The sequence below is a fragment of the Chelonia mydas genome, chromosome 2 (genome assembly GCF_015237465.2).
Source record: "Chelonia mydas isolate rCheMyd1 chromosome 2, rCheMyd1.pri.v2, whole genome shotgun sequence".
Classification (NCBI taxonomy): Eukaryota; Metazoa; Chordata; order Testudines; family Cheloniidae; genus Chelonia; species Chelonia mydas.
In genome coordinates this window covers 162,711,318-162,738,856 of record NC_057850.1, presented here as the reverse complement: position 1 = coordinate 162,738,856, position 27,539 = coordinate 162,711,318, and the positions used below count along the sequence as shown (strand labels likewise).

The following is a 27,539-nucleotide window of genomic DNA, read 5'->3' as shown; positions in this document are numbered from 1 at the left end:
GAGAATGGGCCCATTATGTGTGAGGCATGTGAATTAAAGTAGTTCTGAAAACCAAATTCTGAATTGTTGACTTTTATGTGATTAAATTTTATGTGATTAATTTTTAGCCACAGTGTTACATTAAAAATAGCTCTTTGCAAACAAGGGTGCACACACTTGACAGCTGGACTGTGAACATTAAGGATTTCACTTCCCAGAGTACTTTCCTTGGGGAGAATTATCTAATACGTTAAGTGATTTCAATGTGTTCAGTTGAGTAACCTAAATTCAGACTGCCTTTGGCCTTTCCGATGCCTGACTGTCGGAATAATCAGAGTGAGCCATTAAAGGGTTTTCATCCTTTTCATCCCCACTCCTCTTTGTAAGTGTGTATGTGGGGATGGGGGAGGACGGGGGGCTTGGCAGGGAAGGAGCAGTGAAGCCTGTTGGAGAAATGCATTGATTCTGAACAGCAGTTCATTGGTCAGATTTTCAAACTCATCCAGATAGAAATTCTGAAGGGAAAAACAAAGAAACAGTGGTCACCATTTAGAATTCCATATCTACCAACATTTGCTGCACTGTGGCAACTGAGACATCTATCTGAGTGTGACACTGCACCCCGTATTCTTCACAGTAATATTATGATATGATTTTGACATAGTTATGATGTATTTTATGCAAGAAGAGTCATGTGAGATGTCATTGGAAAGGTTATGATTTGCTGAATATGATTATCCTATTTGTACGCATGTATCATTTTTGTATCCAAAGGGATGAATATTGACTATGCATCTATTTCACATGTAGCTATTCCTAGGCAATGCCCATGAGGCAAAAGGCTCTCAGTCTAGATGGCTGGCTGGGATGGGCCCATTCAGGTTAATGAGCCATTAGGAAGAAACAATAGGCCTTAGGAGAAGCTTATCTCCCACCTAGGGAGCCTTCCTGAGGATGCTACAGACATCCTCAGAAAAATGGCTGCTGTGACATTACAGGGACATGTGACTAGATCACCTGGTGCTGGACTCCATCTTGGGATGTCAGTATTTTTCCACTGACTGGCTTGGGAACAAAGCTTTGAAACAAAGGGTTCACGCCATATGCAAAGGCTATATAAGGCAGGGGAGTTACATCATCCGGGGTTCTTCATGGACTCCCCACCCAAGAAGACTCCTGGGAAACACCTGAGGAACAAAGACTGAACTGGGGGAAGTGTTGGACTCAGGCTTTGAATAGAACGCCTGGGGATTCCAAGCTGTAAGCAAGGCAGCTTGCCCCCTAAAAATCTGCAGCCTGCTTGTATCTTCACTTAGGGTCAGAATTTGCTATTCATATCCGATCTATGTAGTATATTAAGCTTAGTTTGCGCTTTTTGTTTATTTGCTAGGTAATCTGCTTTGATCTGTTTGCTATCCCTTATAGACACTTAAAATCTATCTTTTGTAGTTAATAAACTTGGTTTTGGTTATATCTAAAACCAGTGTGTGGGAGTCATAACTCAGGGCAGAAAGCTGTGGTATATTCCTCTCCACATTGAGGGAGGGGGTGAATTTCATGACCTTACACTGTGTAGTTCCCTGTGCAGCACAAGATAGTATAATTTGGGGGTTACACACCAGAAGGGGTTTGTGCCTGAGTAGCTGGGAAATACCCTAGCTGAAGCCTTCCCATGCAGTAGCTGGTCAGAGCATCTGCATGTAACTGCAGCTGGGTGTGTCCCTACCTGTATGTGTGCTGGTGAAAGTGTAGGCTGGAGCCTGGAGAGAGCTTCGTAGCTTGTCACAGCAGTACAGTAAAAGAGAGAGCTCAGACTAGTGAGTCAGGGGGTCTCAGTTGTACCCCAGTTCCAGGTGGCATCCAAGGGGGAAACTGTCACACTGAGCTTCACTTTTTATTACAGTCAAGCATCAAATTTTACATACATGCTATATGGTATGTACTGGAAAATGCAGGCTGACATGCCATAACTAAGTTTTTACCGAATAGATTCAGTAGCATCCTATTAAACTCGATCCGTTAACACTGGTGTTGATATCTATCACAGCATACTGCTATCACGTAGTATTTTTGTGTTTCTACTGCATAAACACAGATGGAGGATGAAGAAATGGTAAGGAGAAAGATCTTGGGCCAAATTCTCTGCTAGTGTAACTCTCCTAACTTATATTTGCAAAGAATTTGGCCTCTTTATAATTAATATGGAGCTTTGGAGATACCTGGAGTTTTGGAATGAGAAATTCACAGCATTAGATTTACTTACACTGCCAGGCTGCACAGAGTTGCCATCAGCTGATTTTTGCTTCCGTTGACCAATGAAGGACATCTTCCCACAAGTGCAGAGAGTGACTTCCCTCAACGTCACCAAGAGCTAATTTTGAAAGGATTTCTTTGCATCTTGTGCAAAAGTGATGAGTACCCCCTTCAGCTGGTAAAGAGAAACAAAGGATCAATAAATGCTCAATGTACTAATGGGTTGAGATTCTTCTTAGGCCTTTGTACCAACCCAGCCAAACTGGAAGCTAGAACTTCTTAATCAAAATATGAATAGATTTTAAAAGAGTATTTCCACAACAAAATATCAATTTTAAATCTTCTACTTCAAACATGTTTTCTTGCAACCACATTCTAAATTCTAATATTCAAAAAATGACAATGTAAAGATATATTTCCTCTTCCTAATCTTTCAATAGGTATCTTAAAACTGAAAGGTTGATATATTTCTAACTGGAAGATTCAAAAAGAGCAGCACTCAACTGAAGAGAAGGGATTTATGAAACTGCTTTCCAGAGGAAGATAGATTGAATAAATAATTAAGAGATCATTTTTATTTATTAAACTACAGAAATGTAATACTTATACAAATTCGTCCATCATATATATACCATAACATTTCAGGGTTTTAAGAAAGTGGACAGTGGCTTTTCTTGGTTTGGTTGTTTGGTCTGATAGAGTCTGGACCCCAATCCTGCCTCTAGTGAATTATTTTTGGATAGTTTAAATGATACTGTAAAAAAAATAGCATACTGCAACTACTACTGAGTACAAAAGTAGAGTGAAAATCAGAGAAAAGTTTGACCCTAAATTGCTGTCTAGTGCGTTTCACAAAAGTTCACTTTTAAAACATAAAATACTTACCATTCCAGTCCACAATGTTGCCACGATTATGAAAAAAGTTCCATAACAACAAACTGCAAAGAACTGGTTGGACTTGCACAGAGAGGACATGGTTTTCATCTCACCAGTTCCCAGGAAATGCTAGAGCAATGTCTGAAAGGAACATGTTATGCTGCTAAATGGGCAGGAGCAACCTTACAAGATATGAGCAGGCCACCATAAACACAGTATCTGCCAGCTGCCAGAAACCAATGGGGAATTTCTCATTAAGAAAAACACAAAAAAGGGCCACATTCTTCTTTTCAGACTGAAAATTAAAGACAGATGAAGAGTACAGTAACTGATTTAGTTATGCTGGTTTGAATGAGGTTGGCTGGATTGAAAAATAGGCACCGCAAAACACAGGGTTATATTTCAGAGGCTGGAGTATAGGTTGTAATTTTTTCTGTGGCCTACCCATTTCACACATTTCCAAAAGTATCACTTCCATCAGTATTTCATCCAGGAAGACATGGTGGCTGGTTTAAAGGGCCTACAGCAGCGATACTCAGACTGCAACTCCCAAGTTGCTCTTTAATGTGTCTCCTGCAGCTCTTTGCAGCACATGATATTAAACCAGTGTGTGATTTCATTATTAAGCACTCTAAGTTATTAACCAGTCAGGATGCTTTCACTATGTTATTACCCAATGAAGTTATCAATGTGCACTAAGTTGTTAACTTATTTGCTGTGGGAATAGTACACACATGCACAAAGACACACAAAATATTTCCCATCATACTGTTTAAATATGAATAGTACTGTAGTAAATGAAACAATGAATTCACACTACTGTGGCTCTTTTGGGTAATGTTGATCACTAGTTTGGCTCCTGAACCACTGACGTCCGAGTATCACTGACCTATAGGTAACTATGGTATATTAAGGTGGACCCTGCTGGGTTTTGGGAAATCCGCATTTCTGTTCCCAACCCTCTCATTCCTGATTCACATAAAGCATTTTAATCCTTAATTAAAAAAAAATCAAAAGGGGAAGATATCAAGGAAAAGTAAGCAAGGGCCCAATGCAGACACCATTCATTGTGTTTCCCACCGCTGTAGGGCTCTATTATACCTAAGAGACACAGTGAGCAAAGGAAAAGATGGGCACCACCTAAGCAGCAGACAGTACTCCTGGTAGCGAGAAACAGATAGAGATTTGTGTGGGGATGTGTTCATGGGCAGTTGCAGCTACATCCACTGTAGCCTTTCAGCTTAGATGTGCCTCCTCTCGGGGGGGTGAGCACAGGCAACCACTCCCTGCCCTGTATTTGTGGAGTGCAGGTAGTCACTTCACAGCTGCTTTCTATATGGGGGGTGCTGCCTGCTAGCTCATTAGCTGGAGAAAAAACCCTAAGCTGACCCATACTAATAGAACAGAACATAGATATCAAATTGGAATCGCTCTGCTGAACAGAAATTCTACCAGAGAAAACATATTTATGATGAGAGCTCCTCACCCATGTTCTGTTTACACTGGAGCAGCAAAGTCGTAACATCATCATGCAAGGGACCAGTGCTTTTTGAACCCGGAGAAGACATATGCACTTTATCAACAAGAGGAATAAAATTATCCCACTCAAAACAGTGATCCCTCTCTGACATAAAAATGATGAGTTTGCTTTAGTCTGCTGTATTTCACATCGATTAACACAAACCATTGTTCCAGTCACATGGTACACAGTCTTTGTATTGCACTGAAAATAGTTTTCACTAAAACTGTTCAGAAAATGTTTTTTTCTCCCTGTCATGTTTTCAGGGGTGAAAAAAAAAAGAAAACTGAAATATTTCTATTCCAAATTATGGCTGCAGTGCCTCACACACCCATTCTCCTTTGCAGATCAGGCTGCCTAGCTGGATTACATTTCCAAATGAGGAAGTTTTTGTGAAAAATTTCATTTAGTCAAAAATCCAATTTTCTGTCAAAAAGCAGTTTCAACAGAAAAATTTGACCACTCCTACTTTTAACTACAAAAACCACTGGCTATTTTTTAGGTTTTTATATTTCTTGATATCTACTTCAAACAATAAAACACATTATTTGAACTGAAATCAAAGGAGAGAGACTTGCCCTCCAAACAAGGAAAAAAGGCAACCCAACCGTTTAAGATGTTTCAGGGAGTTTTTAAGAGGGAGCTCATTCAGACTGAATTTCAAGCAGAAGGATATTTTATTTATTTAAGAGAGACTCTATTACAACCCTGAGTTTAGTTTATCTAGGAATCATCTCTTACATTATAGGGGTCCTATTCACAGGATGCACAGGGGATTTACATAGTTACCATAACACAAGTACCTCAGATATTACAGTGATGAGCACATCACAAAGAGATGCATCAGTGCAGACCATACCATATTACACAGCTACTTGTCTTGTAGTTTTGCACTGCATTTTTAATCAGATCCTTATGGGAGATAAAACTGGGTCTACAAATACAATTACAAGAAAAATTCCTTATGAAACTGAGCAATCATACTCACAACAAGAACAAAATGATAAATGTAGAATATGTAGTAGAAAAAAAACGAAGTCCAACGAGAGAACTGTAAAATAAAAAAAAAAAAAAACACGTTAATTTATATATTTATTTATTTTTAAATAAAGGACTCTGCCAGGTGCAATTTTAAAACATATTTGAAACAAAAGGTTGATTGATTAAAGGGAGCTTCTCCTGGGAGCTGGATAGAACACTGAAATTTTCATTCTGTAAAAAATTCTGAAACTTGTATTTTTTCATTCAGAATTGGAATGAAAAAATTCAAAATTTTCCAAACAAAATTCTGAAATTTTGTTTAGGGAAAAGTGAACATGAAATTTCACTTCAACCTTTCCAAAGTATTTCATATTATTATATTACATGGTTGCAGAAAAATTTTCACTTTTAGAATATTTTCATATGTTTAATTTTATTTTTATGTTGATATTATGTTTTTAAATTTAATTTTTTATTGTAATGGAACATTTCAATAATTTTTCATTGGAAATAGTCCACAAAATCAATACTTTTCAGCAGAACATTTCCATTTTGCCAAATCAGCATTTTCTGATGGAAAAAAGTTCTGTCAGAAAAATTTCGACTAGCTCTACTAAGCCCAGTCACGCCCCATTGCCTTCAAAAGGATTTAAAATTGTTCAGCAGCTACCAGGAGAACCTCAGCACTGTTAACGATCCCATGGAACTTTTATAAGAAGGGGTAGCGTGGTGTCCTTAGACAAATTTCCTATCTCTTGACTGTTGTTGAGTATGGTATACCAGAAGTGGTTGCATTTCAGTGGTATTATCAATGCATAGTTCCTGGAACACTTTGTATCCATCTTAGCTACTTCTGTGGCCCCATCACCATAGTAACTAAGCACCTCCATCTTGAATGTATTTATCCTCACCCCACACCCATGAGGCAGGGAAGTATTTTACAGATGGAGAACTGAGGCACAAAGAGGCTAAGTGAATTGCCCATGGTCCTACAGGAACCCTCTGGTGGAGCAGGCAGTTGAACTAGAGTCCTAGGCTATTGCCCCAACCACTGCACCATACTTCGCTTTCACTTTGTGATTCTGAAGAATGAAAACAACAAAAGGAAGAAACAAGTATTCTCCTGTTTTCAGGTTAGCCCACTACAGAATTTTCTAAAGAGAAATCCACACTGAGCTGGTGATTGCAGAGAGAGTATTTATTTATTTTTACAAGAGAGAGTATTGTCCACCTTGTTAACTACATTGCTTCTCTGAATGTGGGTGCTTATCTGACATTGAAGTCAATGGGCATTTGAGGCAGAATGTAGCAATATGATTTGAAATGCAGTTGGAAGGTCGTTCTTAGCTGTATTTTACAGCTTTACAATGAAACAAGAACTCACCTCTAGCCAGTTCCATGGTTCCTGCCAGTACTCTAGGAGACTCTTTTGAATCATTCTGAACAGTTGAAAATAAAGATTAATGAGGATGAGCCCCAGGAAAACAAGCTGGTAAAAAAAAAAAAAAAAAAAAAAAGCAGCAATGTATAACTTCCCAGGTGGACTGAAAAGCCGACAAATCATGCAAGAGCCACATCAGTCGTGACATTCTTCTGTTTGCACATACCAGAGAGAATTGCTAGTTGTTTCCTCAGAGAGCTGCTCTACCAAAATTGAATCAGATACTCAACATGCCAACTGAGAATAGCCATCTCTTCATCACCCTCCTATCACCTGTCTGCACCATGTCATGTCCTCTTTCTCTCAGGACCAGTTTGTGATCCTGCCTTCTGCAGCAGTGAAGGGACGGAAGGGGAATAAGACACACACCCACACTTGTGTGGCTTCCTCAAACCACTACTCTGGGTGAGGGGAGAGAGCAGGTTTTGCTAGGCCACTACTTTCCCCATGCAGATGTGTGTTGACTCCATTTGCCCATCCAAACTCAGTCAGTGCAGGTGAATAAGCATGAGGGAAGGAGAGATGAAGTAATCTGCATCTGGTATGGGGAAGCTGATTGTTTCCCCCTGGAGTAAGGGATAAGCAATCAGAAGAATGGGGAAGGAGGCATGGCTGATGACCTGGTCACATAATCAAGTGAAAATGAGATTTTAAAGAAATTCTAAATCCAGCATGTACTCATCAAAAGATGCACTATACATAGTATGTTAACAGATATTATTTTTACTCAGTTTTAGAAATCTTTGAAGCAGATTAGCCTCTATAAACCAAAAGACAACAAACAAAAGCTTTTAAGGGAGTAAGAAGGTCTAAATCAAGAACAAAAATACTAACCCCTGAAGCCATGACGCAATAATCTAGAAGTGAGCTGTCTTGGTTGATACTAATGGACTCTATAAATGAGGATAGAATGATGCCCCCTGATGGTGGTATTTCAGCCAGCAGAGACACCATAGCGAAGAGGTTGGAGGCGGGGGGGAGGGAAGAGAGGGCAAACTGTACTACTATTGCCCTAGTGCTTCTTTCTATCCAACAGTTTCTCTGTAAATTCAATAGGCTTCACTCCTAAAGAGCAAAAATAATTATTACTCAAGGAAAATTATGATAGAGAAACCTTAAGACATTCAGAAAAAACACCTAACACTTTAGGCACTGCAGACTGCTTGTATGTTTCACTTCCCCTCTTCAATAGGAAAAGCCCTAATTTCAAATCCTGCAGGGCATATGGTATTGGACTTTGAAGTTTAGATATGTGAATATGTAGAAAAGATGTTACTGGTGCAGGACTGAATCTTCCCCATCCTGGTCCTAAACAGGGCTCATTTTATTTCATTTATTTTTTTCAGGGGAGAAGCTTGTAAAGGGGAATCCTGCACTTGGGAGGCAGACAAGAATTTTTTTTTAAATGGTAGATGTTTGAGGCTGCTCAGGTGGTTGGAATGTCACAGTAAGTCCCAAGGAGACTTATTAGTGCTTCTCTTATCAACCTGTCTGCTGCTGTCAGCAAAATGTTACTCAAACAAGCAGAGAAAGGGCTAGTACCAAAGAAGCTGTTCAGTGAAACTGACAGCGTATCTTGTCTTTTCAAAGCTGACATCGATCCCCCGCCTTCATAACACTTCCTGACCATACTGATGGTACCTTCCAGCCTGCATCGCTCTCTTTGTCTCCACGTCCAATGTATTATAGTCTTCAGAAGCTTGAACAGTTGGGCTGTATTGAGGTTTACAGTCCTCAATGAACACTGAAAACTGGTGGGAACTTGCATGGACAATAGGGTAGAAAATATTAAAATGAATCCTCTTAAATCAGAAAAGGAAAAGTCCAGTTACATCATCTAGATCATTAACCTATCAATAAAGAACACACAGACCAAACAGAGGGTGTATTAGAGATTAGAATTAAACAAGTTCATTAAGTACCCATGCTCACGTGTAGTCAAAAATCCAGTCTCTCTTGCTTTATTGAAACTCTCAAAGGGAGTGTTGATTTAGAAAGCACAATGTGAATATGCAAGAAGGCTGGATATATGTCAGATGTCCTACAGTGAGCCAGCTAGGCACCTGCCAATGCCCTCATCCATAGGGAAAGATTTAATGGAGACATTGATCACGATCGGGCATTACAATCCCATGATACAGGTGCTGCACATTCTGGGACTACTTTAAGGTGTAGGGCTCAGCTCTGCTGACCCATTAATCTGCTCCTGCCCAATAAATATGCAAAATTACCTCTAACCTCACTGCAAATTTTGCCATTACCAACTCCATAGGAAGCAAGTGAACCTACCAAGAACTGAAGTTTATAGATGTTGTACGAACGTGGGCAAAGTATAGGAAGAATCCACAATTTAGCAACAGACTACTAAAGTAAAACTTACTTTCTGCAGCCCAGATCAGCCTGGACTCAGACTTCATTTACTCATGTGGCCAGAGCATAGCTGGTTAAGTCTGAACAACCCCACTTATTATTATTATATCAAAGGTAGCACTTTCTTACCATACATGCAGGATTGCTGGGAAATCTTAGTTATCTGAGGACAGAAGCACCAATTAGATAGCATTTTCATCGAGTTATATCAAACTAAGAATGAAGAAGCAATCTAAGCAACCAAAGAAAAGCTATTAATCAACTACAGAAACAGTTCAGCATTTAACAGGTGGCAAGGTAAGTCACCCAAAGAGAGAAATGATGGTGGATTTAATTCACAGACTTCACCCAAGTCATTTTACCACTTTCTGCCTCACTTTCTTTTCTTCTCTTTTCGGTTTTGTCTATTTAAAGTGTAAACTCTTCAAGGCAAGGACTGTTCATGTAGCACAATGGTGTCCCAATCTCAGTTGCGTCTAGCTGGTGCTAAAGTAATCCAAATAAACAACAATTAAAATAAAAAAATGAATAAAGGATTTCATTCCACTGACACATGGAAAGCCAAGCTAAAAATCTTACTGTGTTCAAATTATATTTTAATGTGAAAACCAGATATTTTTGCACAAACGCTGAGATATCTTGGAAAGGGGCCATGTTAAAGCAGGTTACATTATGATCTATTGCAAAGTGTCAAAATTGGAAATTATTATTTTACTTTTCTGGTAACTATTCATCATCACTGCATATACCAGAAGGGGAATAGCTTACTCATCAAGCATCAGATTTGACAAATCTAGACTCCCTGCAACCACAGATTCAAATCCCAGCTTTGTCAACTGAGCTCTTTGTTCTTCTAAGGTAGCTAAATTGACCAAGCGTACGTTTACACAGCAGTCAGGACAGGATTTTTAGGCATATCTGAACTAGCTTTGATTGAGCCATGGCAACACAGGTTAGAGTACCTGCCTAAGGTCTGTTGTGAAAAATCGGGGCAACAAGTTTACTGCCATTGTGAGCTTAATTGTAAAACATTTGTAAAAGTTCATAAGATGTAATGATAACCTATGACAACTCTTGACTGGAAAAGTTGTAAAAAGGAGACCTAAAAGGTGAATTAGGCAACACAAAAAGGCCTACTGATATAACTCAAGAACTGTATTAAACTTATGCTTGGTAAAAACAGAAGATGTGGAACCAGAACTTAATGAACCAAAATTGGTATGTCAGATATTGGGTCTAATTGGTGGACAAAATAATGAGGGGATAGTTATTCCACCCACCACTCCCTTTTTGGGTCTAAAAAAATAAAGACTGACTTTGAGGGGAGATGGAAATAAGCAAGAAAAGACATAAGCTACTGGAACAAACTTCATCACCATGGCTGCCACCCCCATTAGCTCCTAGGACCTCAGACCTTCTACATCCTAATCCTGAGGGATGTCCTGGCTTGATAGGGCCAGAGAGAAAGACCCAGATAACATCACCTGGCTCCAACTGAAACTCAACCACCACCTGGGATGAAATGGGATTGTGCTTTAACAACAGCACTAGCTCACCTCAGCTAACTTCTTCTCTTTCCCCCAAAAGGACAGTTATCAGCACCTTTGATACATCTAAGCCTATCAAATAAGGGGGGAGGGTTTCCTTCTAAAACTCTTTCCAGAAAAAGGGAAAAGGAAATACTGTTAAAATGAAAGATTTACTTACAGAGATTTACTACATTCCAAATGCTTTAACTGTTTTCCCTTCTTTTCTGTATCTTTAACAAAAGGTTAAAAGAACTTTTAACATGTTTGCCATGGTACTAAGCAGGCTGAGATCTCTGTATACCAAACCCCAGACTTTGTTTAATACTGTTTAATGTTACACAGTGACTGCATTATGTTAACACCTTTGGCATATTTATTCCGTCTAATTTAATACAACAGGTTCCGGTGGGACTGTACTCAGGCAGCTAATCTGGGCTGCCACAGCTACACAGCTAGTTTTAGCAAACTGACTCAATCAAAGCTACACATGCTGCAATCATGCCTCCTGATTGCTGTGCAGACATACCCTACCATGCTGTTTACTGTATAGAGTACTGGTTCTCAAACTTGGGGCGCCGCTTGTTCAGGGAAAGCCCCAGTGGGCTGGGCCGGTTTGTTTACCTGCTGCATCTGCAAGTTTGGCCGATTGCAGCTCCCACTGGCCACAGTTCGCCGCTCCAGGCCAATGAGGGCTGCAGAAAGCGGTGTGGGCCGAGGGATATGCTGGCCGCCCTTCCCGCAGCCCTTATTGGCCCAGAGCAGTGAACCGTGGCCAGTGGGAGCCGCGATCGGCCAAACCTGCGGATGCAGCAGGGAAACAAACTGGCCTGGCCCGCCAGGGGCTTTCCCTGAACAAGCAGTGCCCCTACTTTGAGAACCACTGGTGAAAAGGGCTTTCAGATGAGTTTTTAAAAACTGAGGTCCTATGTGTTTGATATGGGCACTGAGGCTCAGTTTTTCCAAAGTCCTCAGTGTTGGCTTAACTCTGCTGCCACTGAAATCAGTGGAAGTTTGATCACTAGCTTCACCACAAGCAGAATTAGATCAAAGCTGAGCACATTTGGATTTCCCAACCGTAAACATCCATGGCACTGTTCACCCTATGCCTTTGGACTACATTTCTCCTGCTACTGTTGGCTGCACAACATGTAGGTGACGTGTTCTGCATCCAAGTTGCCAACATTCCAGTGGCACTGTCCTTATGCACATAACTTTGCAGAGAACTCTGAGATGTGAGGAGCTTCCTAACTGGAAACTATCACTATCCCGGTCCTGCTTTGACCTATTTCACAGAATATTTCTTGTCTCCATACTGAGTACATTATATCAACTTACAACTAGTGGGCAGAGCAGGCATTCAGGTTGGGGAACAAAGCTGAGGGTCAGCACCAGAGTCAACTACTTATTACAAAAGTCAGAGTCAGATACCAAATGCCAGAGCCAAGGGTCAAAAGCCAGGATTGGAGATAGGACTGGTAACTGATGGTAGAAGTGAGGTAAGGGAAGGAACTGGAGGAGAGGCGAGAGGCAAGGATCAAGCATGGAGCAGGAGCACGGTTGGAGCAGGAGTGAAGGCAGGGATGAAGCAGAGCAGGAATAGGGTTGGGTGAAAGAAGCAGGCTCTAATGCAGCTACAACAGAAAACCACTCTGTTACTCAGACAACTTCCTGTACCTCCTTCTGTCTTAAATAGCATGGTTGGACCAATCGGTGAGGCCCAGGCAATCATCCAATCAGGGCTCCTGTGGATGGTGCCTTGGCTGAGGCTGTAGTCCTACTAGTTTCTACTACTAGCAGTCCCACTAGCTTCTCAGCTCACCAGATTTCAGCCAACACAGGGTGAGGCCAGGATGCGGTGGCTGTCTGGGAAGTCCCAGGCCTGGGTTTAAGACCTGGGATATCACATCAGCAAGCAAAGCTGTGAGTATAATTACCATAATTTCCCTGACAAGTTTGTTGTTTATGGTAGCACCCACAACGTGTAGGCACTTTCCAGACATTCAGGAAACCACAGCTCCCACCCTGAAGAACTCATACTCTAAGGACAGACAGACTAGTTGCCAGAGGCATGGGGAGGGGAATGACAAACAAAGGCATATTTATTCAAAACAACAAGATTCACTCCATAGGAATTATTGCAACATTCTGGTGGTATGAAAGCAAATTAAATAGTCATGAAATTATTCTCTGGCATTTTATTGTATACTATGGATCTATTTATAAATGGTATTAGTATTTCTTGTAAATAAATCTTTTGGGTCCTTGTTATAACTCTATAGAAGTCAATAGAATTGTGTCAAGAATGACTATAGCCTCTTATGTTACAATCTTATAGGAGCTGCTGATTTATGTAATATCTCTGGCCCTGATTCAGCCAACCATCCCTATTCAGCACCACTCTTAAGCTCATGCTTAACTTTAAGGATGTTCTGAACTCTAATTAAAGTCAATGGATTCAGCATGTGCTTTGCTGCTGTGATGAATAGGGATAGACTTCAGCATGTGTTTAAGCGCATTGCTCAAATGGATCCTGGATGGAGAAACTAATGGCTAGTTGCAAATTAAAACTGGGTGAGCGTAAGCAGATGGAGTAGACCTTTATGGTCTGAGATACTGCATATCCTCAGGGACTGCCTTTTTGTGTTGCAACCCTGCAGTTAAGATCAGTATGGACCCACAAGCTGAATGTCTCTGGGTTTACCCATTCCCAGTCAAGTGCCACTGAATATAAGTTTGTTTGAAAAGTGTTGTTACTTCCCTGTCTATGAAAAAGTGGTTTTGTTTCAATGGGAAAGCAAATGAATATGTTCCCCAGAGCCTCCTCCCTCCCCTCTCTGCAAGCACTCCCCTTCCCTCTGGGATACGGAGTTTATCACAGGCTAAATGAGGAAATTTTTGTGGTCTCCTTGTTAAAATATTGGCAGCACATCACTGAATAAGCAACATACACCATACTTGGAGAGTTAAACACACATTCCACTGCTGAGGCCTCTCTCATGGGAACCGTCATCTCCTCTACTGCTGCAGAATGTAAAGGTCCAGATTCCCAGCTGATGTAAATCAGAACTGCTCCACTGAAATCAACGGGCCTACACTAATTTATACCAGTTGAGGCTCCAGTCTAAAAAGTCTGATCATAAACTCACAAAACTTGGGGGATATGTTGAGTGATTTAGAGAGTAATTCACTTATAGTACGGTGACCAAAAACACCCTTCTCGTCACACCCTACACACTATTTTAATAATCTTTGTACAAAATATGCCTTGTGAAGTATTATTTGAACACTAATAACTTCATGGTCAATACTATCATGGAGAAGTACACATAGCAATAAGTTATGAAATTTCCCTGTCTGATATTATTAGCATATGTTCAAAACCACACAGCCCTGCCTAGGCAAAAGTTGTTAAACAGGCCTGTCCTAAACAAAGGAATGTGTTTACACCTCAAATTTACATATAAATTGTAAACAGGGACAGCAAGAAAGCGGGGAGTGAGGGGAGATGAGAGGAGACAGCAAATTCGCATTTCAGCAAACGCAGAATGGCGGAGAAAGAGCATGGAGCCTCCTTCATCACCAGACTCCATGTAACCTTCCTCTGAATAAACCTTACTTTGAGGGGAAGTCTTCAGAAGAATCCACTTCAAAGGTTCACTGGGCTGTAAAAGAAAGGGGCAGAAACCCCAAGTTCTCTCTTTCACCTAAGATGACAAAGGCACCAGCAACTTTGAGCATCTGGGAGAGATCCTGACAGAGGAGAGGGTCAGTGACCATCTTGCTAGAAGACGATGGGTAAGAGAGGCCATCTTAAACAAAGCCTTGAGCCAAAACTTGCTAGGTTAAATTTTAGACATTTAGATGGATGTTTTCACTTTTATTTGCTAGTAACCGTTTCTAACTTTCTCTCTTATACTTGAATTCACTTTAAAATCCTATCTTCCTTTGCTACTAAACTTGCTTTATTTTTCAATCTAATCCCACCCAGTGCTGTGCTTAAACTGAACTGTTTGGTAACTCCAGCTGAAGTAGCAAACTATTGAATACTCACTCCTTACAGGGGCAACAGACCTTTAATATCTGAACTGTCCAGGAGAGGAACGGATAGTGCAGAACCCACATTTTTGAGAAAATTCAGAACTGGGAGTGTGTTGGGGTCACCCTGCAAGTAGTAACAAAAGCTGGTGGAAGCCAGAGTGTGGCTGGTGTGTTGCCGACAGGCTGCTGAGGTCAGAGTTGCTGGACCAGGGCAGCAGCTATACACAGACACTCAGGGTGTGACTTTCCATGCTGGGAGGCTGTTTCTGAGCAGCCCAGGCTGGGAGCTACAACAGCAAAGCATTGTGAGGCACCCAAGGTTGCAGGGCAGGTGGTGACAACCGCTCATTCATCTGCCTTACACCACAGAATGTGACGCTCACCCTTTTGACCTGAGGCATATAAAATGCGTTCCAGTTCTTTCCCCCCTACCACCTCAGACACAGCGAAATAAGGCTGGGAAACTTTTAGTTAGGCTAGAAAAAAGGTCATTACAATGACTCTGGCATCACAGACTCTAGAAATGAAACACATTAATTGTACTAATTGCAGGTCTCGGATGTTGATCAAGCACTATATTCCCCTCAGTCTGTCACTAAGGCTGGAGCTTTCTCTGAGTTTTTGGACACCACCATCCTTGCTTTGGGTCCTGAGTGTGTCTCTAGGGTAAATGAAGCAGTCTACCAAAGCATTTAGGGGAAATACTGCTGCGACTTTGGACCAACACAAATTTGAGGCAGAACTGTATAAAGCAGTAACATATCTTCTTATCTTATTCTTTTCAAGGCATAAAACCAACCTTTTAATGTGTGCTACTTCCCTAAATTTTCAAATATGGTTTGCATCACCTTAATTCTAGAAGGAGTCAAGCCGCCTAAGGCATTGTCCACATCTCTCCACTTCCTTATTAAACTTTTAAAATTAGCCCCAGGCTAACAATTTACCTGGCTTCTTGAATCTCTTACTGCCTCTCTCAGCCAACTCCAATCCAACAGGCTTTGTATGGGCTCTGGTTCAGTTCTGAATATCAAGTTCTTAACCTAACCTCTCAGCATCTGGGAGGTTGGCCCGGCTTGGTGGCCTTGAAATGCAAAGAAGGCCATTGATAAAGTGGAATGAGAGTCTGTTTGATCTCATTCAGCAGTATGGCCTAGGCCAGAGTTTCCTGTGATAGATACAAATTCCCTAAGGTTCCCCTGGGCTTTCTCAACTACTGATAAGATTGATTTTACTTTAGGGGAACTAGATGCCCTCCGTTACGTTACTTGACCTTGTGTTGAAACCACTAGGAATCAGATTCCTCAAATTAAATGACCAGGACTGACTGTATGGGAGCAAAGCCAAAAATGAGAATAAAAAAACGAGTACGTTGCTGTGTGAGGTGGCGATTGTGTCTTCTCTAGAAGCTGTCATGCCTACTGGTAATTTAAATTTCCTTATTGAGAACCTTGATTTATTTTCAGCTTTTCAAATAAATATTGGACCAAAGAGGGCAATAAACAGGGCTCCTGCACCATTGGACAAGCCAACCCTTCCCCCCATTTTGGATGCATGAAAAACATTGGCACAATTCTGTTGATTTCAGTGGGGTTATGCCGATTCACACCATCTGAGGATCTGGTCTATTTGTACGTTAAGCACAGAGGTGAAAGTAAGCCGGTACAGTACGGCACGGAATACCAGCAAGAGCCGGTACACAGCTGACCATACCGGGAGGGGTCAGCTTCCCCAGGCCGGCGATTTAAAGGGCCTGGAGCTCCCAGCAGCGTCCAGAGGCCCGGGCCCTTTAAATCACCACCGGAGCCCCGCTGCCGGAGCCCCAGGGTAGCAGCAGCGCGGGCCCGGAGCCCCAGGTTTTAAAGGCCTTGCCCCTTCTGGTTAAGGCCCTGCCCCCCTATTTAGGACTCCAGTGTACCGGTAAGTCCTTTAAGTTACTTTCACCCCTTTTTAAGCAGGGAATCTTGAGCCTCACTAAAGTTTCAGATCTATGTGCAACTACTTGCAAACTACTTGCAAAAGTAAAGATAATCTGTTGAGGTGGTTATTGCTTCTGCATTCTCGCTGTGTAGCATAAGCCTCATAAAAATTACAGTAGTACCTAAGCTTGCTGTAGCAATTACAAATTCTGCCAATTATTCTGAGGGAAACAAAGACACAGTTTGAAAAAACTGTTTTCACAGTTTGTTTAGAGAGGTGGAAGAGCCCATCTGTGGTTGAGTAACTTGAAATACAAAAGGTTTCAGAGTAGCAGCCGTGTTAGTCTGTATCCGCAAAAAGAAAAGGAGTACTTGTGACACCTTAGAGACTAACAAATTTATTTGAGCATAAGCTTTCGTGAGCTACAGCTTGCATCCAATGAAGTGAGCTGTAGCTCACGAAAGCTTATGCTCAAATAAATTTGTTAGTCTTTAAGGTGCCAAAAGTACTCCTTTTCTTTTTGAAATACAAAAGGTTTGAATGTGCTCTGACATTCCCATGTATTCCTTTTATATACCTGTTGACTTCCCTTTGTTAAATAACTCAACTCACTTTTCACTTGCTGATATTGTGGGTAGGTTATTTCCTTCTATGGTTGCCATTTGTGGCAGATCATCAGATCTCTGAAAACATAAGAACACATCTTTCATGCACTAATCTGGGCCCTTCTCATTCAGGAATGATTTTCCAGCCCAACTCTACCCCTCCGCTCCCCCTGGTATGACTTACATATATTATAAATACAGTGTTAAAACCAAGCTTGCCCAGTATGATCTTTAAACCTAGGAAAGGTGTCAACCTACGTGCCCAGTAAATTATTTGGTGCCAGAAAGTGGGGGGAGGCCTGTATGTATTTCTTTGACAAACTGCAATACACATGCAGCTTGCCATAATCTAATTTTGTAACCTACTTTTAATCATATTTCACAGGATCAGAGGAGAGAGAGAATCTATATTCAATATTTTTTTTATTCCATAAACAAAAATCAGACCTCACCCCAAGAGAAATTTAAGTCAATAACTTATGATTCTATCCTACAAAGGACCACGTGACTAGATCCACTGACTATTCAATAGGACACTCACGTAAGTAAAGCTATTCACATGGTCAGGTATTTGCAGAGTTTGGAGTCAGGAGTTCTTTTGTCTATCCATCCATTCATTTTAGGTACTTTTATTGACTACATCACCATAGTCTCTCAAAGCCTCACAATCTGTAATAGATTTATCCTCAAAACACCCTTGGGACGTAGGGAAGTCCTATTATCCCCATTTTACAGATGGGGAACTAAGGCACAGAGAGGTCAGATAACCTGCTGAAGCCCACATAGGAAGCCTATGTGAAGGCAGTATTTCTTTTGTGTGCATCAAAAAGTTCCAGTACAAATTAAGTATCTGCCAGACTGCACGTTTGAAAAGTCTCATTCATGAAAGAGGAGAGCAAAAATAAATTGACAAAAGGTATAAAGGAGTTTTGTTCTTAGTTGCTTTGATTTCCTCAAACTAAGACAACTGAACTTTGTTATGAGAATTAATAGGAGAAGATTTCCTCTGCCCTCTAGCACCATCTACTGGTTCAGTTATGAACAGTTACATCAATTCTTTAAATACTGTACAGCTGCCATGGCATTTTTTCACTTAATTACCTTTAAGAGGAATCAAGTTACAGAATAAAACAAATATTTAAAATACAGTTATAAAATGTACAGCACACACACATATGCATCAATTAAGAAACATTTATAGTTCAGGTTTGTTCTGATTATCAGCTCACTTTAAGTGAAATCATAGGCCTACTGAAGTCAATGGGAGTTTTGCCATTGACTTCAATGGGGTCAGGATTTCACTCTGTGACTTCAGTGCAAGTTTTGTCTGAATATTAATGGAGTAGGACTGCAGGATGAGTCTATAAATGTAAACTGGGAGCCAAAAATATACAATGCCATGTCAAGAACGTTTATAAATAATGTGAACTTGATTTAACAATGTTTTAATACCAAACACTATATTCAAGACAGTCTCTTTTTAAGTTAGTCATAAAGTTCCAAATGCATTCAGCTTGCTAGACATGGTTATTTAGCGATTATATGGATACATCAGCCATTATTTCTTCCTATGAACTTCAGCCCAAACCACTAATCGTATGATTTAACTTAAGAGTTGGCCAAAATGTCTGCATGCAAAGCAAGATGCCGGATGCTAGGATTTCCGGAATAAACTTTTTATACTCTCTGAAACTACACTGAAGTCACTCATGAGCAGTCAAGACCATTCTAAAGATTTTATATTTAACTATACTGAATAATTGATCATTTCTGTACTTCTGATTGCCAGGAGTATTCATCCTCTAAAGCTGCTTGAAAAGCAGGTCTTAGACTTGCAACTGGAACTTGATGTATTCCTAATGATATTTCATGAATATGGAACATGGGCAAGCATTTAAAGTGACAGATAGCATTTTGGATAATTTGCAGAACTAATTTCTGAGGAAGATTCATGCCAGTGGGATGGACAACTAGAATAAAGAATTAAACCCAAGAAAGGTGAAGGAGTAAAGATAGCTTTCAGAACTAGAAAACTCTAGTGATCTGAGCTCATTACTGACCACAGGCCTGCCTAGTCCTCTGGAGGACACAGTTCAGAGAGTTAATAATGGAACATGAGATGGTCCAAAGATATAAAGACTGGCTGCGGGTCAGACATAAAGGGCCCAATTCAGAAATAAGTTTAAGTGTACTTGAGAAAAACAAAAAAAGAGAACACTGTGTAAACTACATCAGTTTTAATTCTAACTTCTCCATGGCTTCTCACCATGGAGGCATGATAGAGGCACCTGTGTGCCAGGCTGATCCACAGCTGCTGGAATGTCTATTGTGGGCTGGACAGAACAAAGTGCTCTGTCTTGTGCTGGAGGACTGGGCATCATACAATGACTCCTGCCCCAGGAATTCAGAAAGGTAACAATGTAACTTTTACTCCATCCTCTCTGAACACATCTTAGAGCTGGACCAGAGGATGTGGGTCAACATCTTCCTAGATATAGACGGAGGATTTTAAGCATTTATAGTTTGACAGTTGAATTTTGCTTTCTCAGATAAGCAGCTAAATTCAATGATATTTGAACATAGTCTTGTGCATTCTAAAGCATGGAGAAATTGATTAAATGGTAGTGCTTCTAAATGTCAGTCCAGGGCAGATACTGTAAAACCTGAATTTATACTCCTATTTTTGGTCTAACTTATACAGCCAGAACTAATATGGCAGATTAGATTGTGGTGCCAATTTTTCTCAGTGTTAACCTTATGTCCTAACAGCATTACTCTAAGTCATTGTCTGTTACCATGCTTAGTCACTGTCTCGCTGGGTTGTGGATGGTGAGGAGGTTTCTAGTGTGGGCCAGCCCTAGAAGTGTTCTTAAAATGTACTACTAAAGCTGGTTGGAAAATGGGCTTATTTTCTGAGGAAAAATTCAACTTTCAAATTTCAGCAGCGAAAAGTAAAAAACCAAAATATATCCATTTGGAAATGCTGCTCTAATGTTTCATGGAAGTTGTAATTCAGTTCTCATACTCCCATTCACAGCTATAAGCAAGGCTCCCTAGTTGGATTTAATCTCCCATGGAGCATCATGGTTAGGGTGACCACATTTCACAATGCTGAATACCGGACACCTGGTAAGAGTTCAACTGCAATCAGTCAGAACTATGCAGTACAAATGTTCAAATTAATATCAAGTTGACTGAGCCCATTAAAAAGAAATACTGCGCAGTTGAATTTTTATTTACTTTCTTATCTTTAAGGCTTTAGGGTTCACAGGGGGAGGGGTGACACACACACAAGCCTGTACACCTCTCTCACGCAGGGGAGATGACCGACCGACCTGACCCTCTCTGCCTAGTGCTCTCTGCTCTCCATGCCTGGCTGGGCCCCTGGGATGGATCCACCTCTTCTGGTACCTGGAGCCGCATCTTCCTGAGGCAACACATGGGGGGCACATATCCCCTCCCCCAGATTTCTGCCAGGATTCATACCAGAATGTGGCCAGCAGCCCCCTTTTGGCACTGTGTGGGACGGAAGCTGCTTCCAGCTGCAGGGGAGGATGAGGGAGGGAGGGGGGAAGGAATGACCTGGCTCAAGTCTTTGCAGAGCTACTTTTCCTTCTTTCCCACTCCTCCCGGCCAGAGAGGTGGCTCAGAGAGCTGCACTCACCAATCACCGCACCGCGTAGCCAAGGCCAGTGGAAACGGGACAGGGAGCCCTGCTGGCCAAGAGCTGGCTCACAGCAGGGGCTGCGCTGACAGACCAGCATGGGGAGCAGCTGGCCCCACACACACTGCATCTTTGCTGCGCCATCAGCCTTGCACACCCACCCCACTGTTGGACACTAGGCCCCTCCCCCACTCAATGCTGATGGGCAGGTGGCTGGCGAGCAGGGATCCGGCCAGCAGCAGGACCCACCAGTACTGATGGGGGTGGGGGAGAAACAAAAAAAAAAAAATGGGACAATTTGCCCGTTTTTAAGAAAAAGTCAGGACACCTTTAGGAGGTCTTAAATACGGGACATCTGCTCGCCCTAATCATGGTCTACTCTCATGCTGCGGGGAGGTATTGCATTAAAGAATACCTGGTTGTAGTACATGAGTAATAGTTCAATTGGGAAGTCAACCCTATCCCATAGAGAAGAAAGGGGACATAAGCAACTGAATTACAACTCCCACGAGGCATCACAGTTGGATATCTGAAGAAAAATATTTCAGTTCTTTTTTCTAAATAAAAATCAACATTTTTTGCATTTAACTGAAAACCCACTTGTTCGAAAAAAACAATTTTGACTGAAAATGTTCAGCCAATCCTACCAGATATTTCCTGTGAACTATTCTCAAATGAAAGGCAGCATGCAGTGTTGTATTACATGGCATCTCCTGATGGCCTAGGAAGTTATTCAGATCCCAGCCTTCAGAAGGCAGCTCCTTTAACAAGACAAGTTTTGTTTAAAAAACAAACATTTTCTTCAATGCATTATATACAAAACATCTTCAGTAGGAGGATATGACAGTCTTCTCTTTAATCCACAGATTATGGGAAGTGCAAGAAAATTCAACTCCCTACTTGTATGTGCATTGTCTCATGGAGAAATGTGTTGTAACTGTGGCCATCAGAGTAATATCACCTTTTTTTTTCTTGCCACATTCTCTCCTGTGTAGGACTGAGTGCCATAAACCAACTGACAGTGTTTAAAGAACTGTCTTAGTACAATCACGTCTAGGTGGGGGACTTAGAGTAGGATTTCTCCTGAGCTGTAGCCATTATAACTTGAAGTCCTTAGATAATCTGTTGCCTTTGCTGACAAAAATAATATAAAGCAGAGATTGATAAGAAATATTGAATATTGCTAAGTAGGATTAGGGCAAAAATAAATCTTTGCTCAGTGACCAGGGTGGTCTACAGATACAGGAACTTCAGGCTGTCCTGAGGGCAGCTGCATGCTTAGTATGAAGTCAGGGTTCTGAGTCCCCATTTAGATATTTAATTACTCAGCATAATTATAAAAAGTGCTGCATATTCAACACTTCCCATTGACTGCAGTAGAATACTCTGCAGGCCACTTGTTCAGGTTTCTAAATACAGACTTAGAAAATTAGGCACATATTTTTAAAGATCTTTGCCTGAGTGTTTGCTTGGGCCTGATTCTTCACAACAAGTCAATAAGTTCTCAGCATAGAACTTTAGTAATCTTTTCAAAATAATAGTAAGTTTAACATATTCAGAGAAGAGGAGGGCAATATTTTTCTTTATATAAAGACACTAGTCAGCATTACCCGGGATAGCGTATCTAGCACAGCAACAGATCATAGGGTAAGTACAAAGAACGTATTTTACTCTTACCTAAGTGTCTGATGTTGTTGGGAGAGTTTATTTTTTTAATTCTGTCCTTAGCTTCTGTGCATATGAAGCAGGGCAAACCAGTTGTGAGTACCATGCTCTCCGATGGGCAGCAAGAATCTGGAAGAGAACAGCATCTGGTCAATTTTCAGCATGTGCCCAACAAGCAACACAGAGCTAACGAACATTTTAATGGCAAGCGAGTCACCAGCAACAATTCATACATTTCACATTGCAATGATTTTTTAAATGATTGGCTAAGACACATTGATAAGTCACATTTTATTGACCCTGTTAAAACACACACGCTTGTGCAGTACATTAATAAGTGTCTATTTCACAAGTTTTAAGACTTTAAAACAAGCCTTAAACTAGAGACACGTTGAAAGATGTTTCTGTTTCCAGTGTGCATTAGTTCTGAGTTACGGTGGTTGTGGGAATTGTAACTTAGAATTTCGTGATTTTTATACCAAACGAACAAAACCAAACCAAACCACTTAGCCATATCTTTGTATTAACCCTTATGGCACAGGCTTATCAACATTATCTTGGGAAGTGGCCATTACTTAGGATTTCTGCTGGGGATCTTAAGCGTACTATGCTGGGGAGGAAGGAGGGTTTCTGGAAGGTGAGTCAGGTTGGAACCCTTGGAAGCGATCAGCTCAATCTGACTGGCCTACTCCGGCCTAACTTTCCAGAGTGACATGCCTACCTCTGCTGTTGTTTCCTGACCTGTCCCTCATACAAGGAAGGAGACTGAAAAGGACGATAACTAGAATTTCCAGTGTGAAGGGCGTGGAAAAACTGCCTCAGACCTGACAGGATGCCGGAGTGGGGAAGTGGGGCCATAGAGAGTGGGAGGACAACAAGAGGCAGTCAAGCTCACTGGTAGGGAGACGTGCATGTTTTGGTGGTTTCCAGAGTGTATAGAGGAGGACTAAGGAGATGGGAGGGTCTCATTCTGTTGAGAGGGAGAAGAATGTAACAGTGAAGGCAGAAAGCCCCTGCTGTAACGTAGGGGAGAACAGGCAAAAGAGCGCTCAGTAAAGAGCACTAGAGATCTGGGGTGCTCTTACGGGTAGTGTAGCATGTAATCTGCATACTAGTATTTTTTGCGCTAGAGTTGGTCAGACAACCCCCATTTTGCCTATGAAAATTTGTATAGGAAAAAAAAAATCGATTTTAGGAGGTTTTTGGGGTGTTTTCAAAAAGAAGTTATTTATTGCATTTCAAAGTGACTTTTAAAAATTGAGCCTGTTTCAGCTTAAAATGTCATTCTGTTTCAGTTTTGGAAACTGAAAAATATTTTTCCTCCTCCCACTTTCTCATTCTGGAACAAAGGTGGTGGAGATGGGACGAGGGCATGAAAGAAGGGAAAATCTATGCATTTCTAAACATAAATGTGGTAGCTTTATGAGAATACTATATATATTTTATTTATAAATAAACAAACACTGTATAAATAAATACTGCAAGTAACCTTCAAAAGCCATTTCATTTACTAACTCCTACTCTGACTAAAATCTTTCCAGCAGCTAAAATGGGGGGATTGCAACTCTTACTTTTTTCAAATTCAATGGCAGGATCATGAAAGCAGAGATAGGAATGCAAAACATAATTCTTGGGAACATGACCTGTTTCTGAGACAAGATGCTTAGTGGCATCATGTAATGCCTCTGCAAAAAAGTTATTGTGACCTCTATTTCTCCATGCCACTACCAATGCAATGATAAATATCTAGAAGAGAAAAGAAAATGTACCTTACAAGAGATGGAGTTTATTTTAGAGTTTTAATATAGATTTTTTTAAATACATTTCTTCTACCTAAGAGAGACATGGATTGTCTAGACAATCCAGGCAAAAGTCACCTCCAAAACTAAGGTGATTATCCTTATCACATTTTCCAAACTAAGTTTGCTTTTCTCTGCTTCCCTTCCCACTTTGAAGGGCCTCTCTGGCTTTCCAAATGCCTTTGGCATTTCCCTTCCCAGGGTGGATTAAAGGAGAATACAGAAATCTGTGCCCTGAAGGGAATGGGTCCATAGCCCCATGAAATTTACATCCAAGGACCCATGGGAATGGGAACTATCATTTTAGAGTGGTGGGTTTTGCCATAGCAGGAGACAGCACTGGCAGTGAAGGGAGACAGGAGTGCTGTGATCTCTTGTGCTAGAAAAGTCTTTGGTTTGCTAGGAGCATTTGGGATTAATTGGCTATAGAATCTAATCTCAATCCCCCATTTCCCCTGAATCTCTTGCCCAGAACAGGGGCCCTGCCCACTTCCTTCATGGAATTCCACCCTTCTCCACTGAGACCTCCCTCCCTTCCCTGATGTTTTGGGACTCTACCTCCTCAGTTTTCTTCCCATCACTGTCATGCCCTCCCTGCTTTCTCTATACCTTCCTTATATTCCACAAGGATTTACTAAAACATCCCAGAACCTTTCCTACTCAGATGGCCTTTTCTTTTCTGATATATCAGGTCCATCTCAATGGACCTTCCTTTTATTACTGAGTTTACGTGCCAAGTTTTATACAATGATTCTTCTATGTACATGTAATTGCTATTTCAAGAAAAATGGAATGCAAATGCTATATTTAGATCCTATATTTAGTAGTATATGTGAAACCCTGATCCCAAATTGTGGCCAGTGACCACTACCACAATAGAAATACTAAGTAATAATGTTACAGTCCATGGCACTATGGGCAATTACGAGACAGACTCTTGGTATTAATCATCTCTTATTATCCAATAATCAATACAGTATTTTACTGCAAGTGGCCAGATAATGAAAACGCAGCACACAGTACAGAAGAAAAATGAATGGAGCCACAGAATGCATTTTGAAGAACCAAATCTGCAAAGTGAGAAAAAGTTCTAATGTTTATAGCTTTCACAAGTACAGTCTTCAACTTTAATTTGTGATTATACTAAATGTTTCAGCTGGTAGCACATATGCCTCTGGCACTGTAGGCCACCAGTTCAAATTACACACCTGGACTTGGGTTCTTAGACCACGGTGACAGTGCAGTGCTAGGTGGGGCTATGCTATCCTTTTGATAGAACACTGAACTGAAATCTTTTCAGCTGATTCCAAGTAGGGCTAGATGACACAGCCTAACTTTAGCATCTCCTCCACTACTACCAGTAGACCAACAGTGGGAAGAGTGCTTAAAATTTCAGCATAGATGCAGTCCTAAGAAGGCTGTAGTAAGAGTAACACTAGAGTATGTTAGCAGAAGTAAACGGAATGCCTGATTCTTACTTCACACTAGCTGAGACTCTGAATAACTCCAGTGAAGCCAATGGATTTACAACAATGTAAAACCCGTCTTCATGAGATCAGTCTCACACCCTTGGAACTGAGATGTGAAGGCAAATGAAGCCAAGCAGGAAAAAAAAGATCCCCAGGAGCTGCTTTGCCTGTCCATTTATTGACTGATTCAGAAACTATCAAAAGGTTTAAAATACTTTGCTTCTTTAGTCAGCCCCAGCAGTCCTGTTACTGACACACAAGCCAAAATAATCAGAACACAGGTGATGTGAGCCACATAACTCCACCAGAGTGGTAATACTTTGCGTCCATGGAAGACTGGTAGCTCAAACAGGTTGGTGTAATCGAAATAGCAGAACAATGAGAGATACCTGCTTAGACTACATGTACTAAGTATTTACTAGCAACTGGAAAAAAATCCATTTGATTAACAAAACTGTTTTGAAGGTTTTAGACCATGAATTTAGTTCTAGGCTGGTTTTCTACTTTGTAATTATTGAAAAAAATGTTTCTTCTAATCAACTAGTGAGAGAATATGCATATAAAAGCTGATGAGTAGTCAGAGCAGAGATCACGGCTTTCTTTTGGAGCAGGTTTGTTATCACAGGAGCTACCATCTTCAAACCCACTGGGGCTCCTGTCAGAGAAACAAAGGCTTTCTTTCTTATTCCTCTCACTGTAGTTTCCAGAGTTACTGCTTTGACTAAAGGAGTCCAGCATACCAGACTGGTATGTAAAAATGCACAATTACATGCAGGATGATGTATTTCAGTACCTTGGCTGTGCATTCATATTTTGGGACTGTCAAGGTTCCTCCCACACTCTGAACTCTAGGGTACAGATGTGGGGACCTGCATGAAAACCTCCTAAGCTTACTTTTACCAGCTTAGGTTAAAACTTCCCCAAGGTACAAATTAATTTTATTCTTTGCCCTTGGAATATCCACTGCCACCTCCAAACTCTAACTGGGTTCACTGGGAAATGTAGTTTGGACAAGTCTTTCCCCCCCAAAATCCTCCCAACCCTTGCATCCCACTTCCTGGGAAAGGTTTGGTAAAAATCCTCACCAATTTGCATAGGTGACCACAGACCCAAACCCTTGGATCTGAGAACAATGAAAAAGCATTCAGTTTTCTTACAAGAAGACTTTAAATAGAAGTAAAGAAATCCCCTCTGTAAAATCAGGATGGTAGATACCTTACAGGGTAATTAGATTCAAAACATAGAGAATCCCTCTAGGCAAAACCTTAAGTTACAAAAAAGACACAAAGACAGGAATAGTCATTCTATTCAGCACAGTTCTTTTCTCAGCCATTTAAAGAAATCATAATCTAACACATGCCTAGCTAGATTACTTACTAGAAGTTCTAAGACTCCATTCCTGTTCTATTCCCGGCAAAAGCAGCATACAGACAG

At 40.9% G+C, this 27,539-nt stretch overlaps 1 protein-coding gene and 1 long non-coding RNA gene across 3 annotated transcripts in view; both read right to left on the bottom strand.

Annotated features, from left to right (window-relative positions):
* Window positions 1-27,535, bottom strand: part of LOC122464629 — a 31,446-nt gene extending 3,911 nt beyond the window's left edge. The window contains exon 1 of the long non-coding RNA XR_006288829.1: window positions 27,483-27,535. This is a non-coding gene — a long non-coding RNA (uncharacterized LOC122464629). The remainder of the gene's footprint in view (window positions 1-27,482) is intronic.
* On the bottom strand, window positions 115-27,539 carry PKD1L1 (polycystin 1 like 1, transient receptor potential channel interacting). 2 transcript variants are annotated; one of them, XR_006288828.1, is made up of 6 exons: window positions 27,498-27,539; window positions 22,850-22,966; window positions 6,993-7,097; window positions 5,616-5,678; window positions 2,243-2,407; window positions 115-494 (listed from the first exon to the last, which is right to left on the bottom strand). XR_006288828.1 is itself a non-coding variant. In XM_043540479.1 (5 exons), exons 1-4 carry the CDS (start codon window positions 8,001-8,003, stop codon window positions 2,351-2,353), a joined length of 345 nt encoding a protein of 114 aa, XP_043396414.1. In that variant the 5' UTR covers window positions 8,004-8,543; the 3' UTR covers window positions 115-494; window positions 2,243-2,350. The 2 variants fall into 2 exon arrangements, 1 of the variants encoding a protein (XP_043396414.1); XM_043540479.1 differs by lacking the exons at window positions 22,850-22,966; window positions 27,498-27,539 and adding an exon at window positions 7,884-8,543.

What these genes read in the sequence shown, in the direction of transcription:
- PKD1L1 (XM_043540479.1), bottom strand. Translation starts at nt 8,003, where the DNA reads ATGGTGTCTCTGCTGGCTGAAATACCACCATCAGGGGGCATCATTCTA. An exon ending in ATTGCGTCATGGCTTCAGGG is followed by an intron (nt 7,098 to 7,883) that starts GTTAGTATTTTT and finishes TTTTTTTACCAG; the next exon opens with CTTGTTTTCCTGGGGCTCAT. An exon ending in AACCATGGAACTGGCTAGAG is followed by an intron (nt 5,679 to 6,992) that starts GTGAGTTCTTGT and finishes TTTATTTTACAG; the next exon opens with TTCTCTCGTTGGACTTCGTT.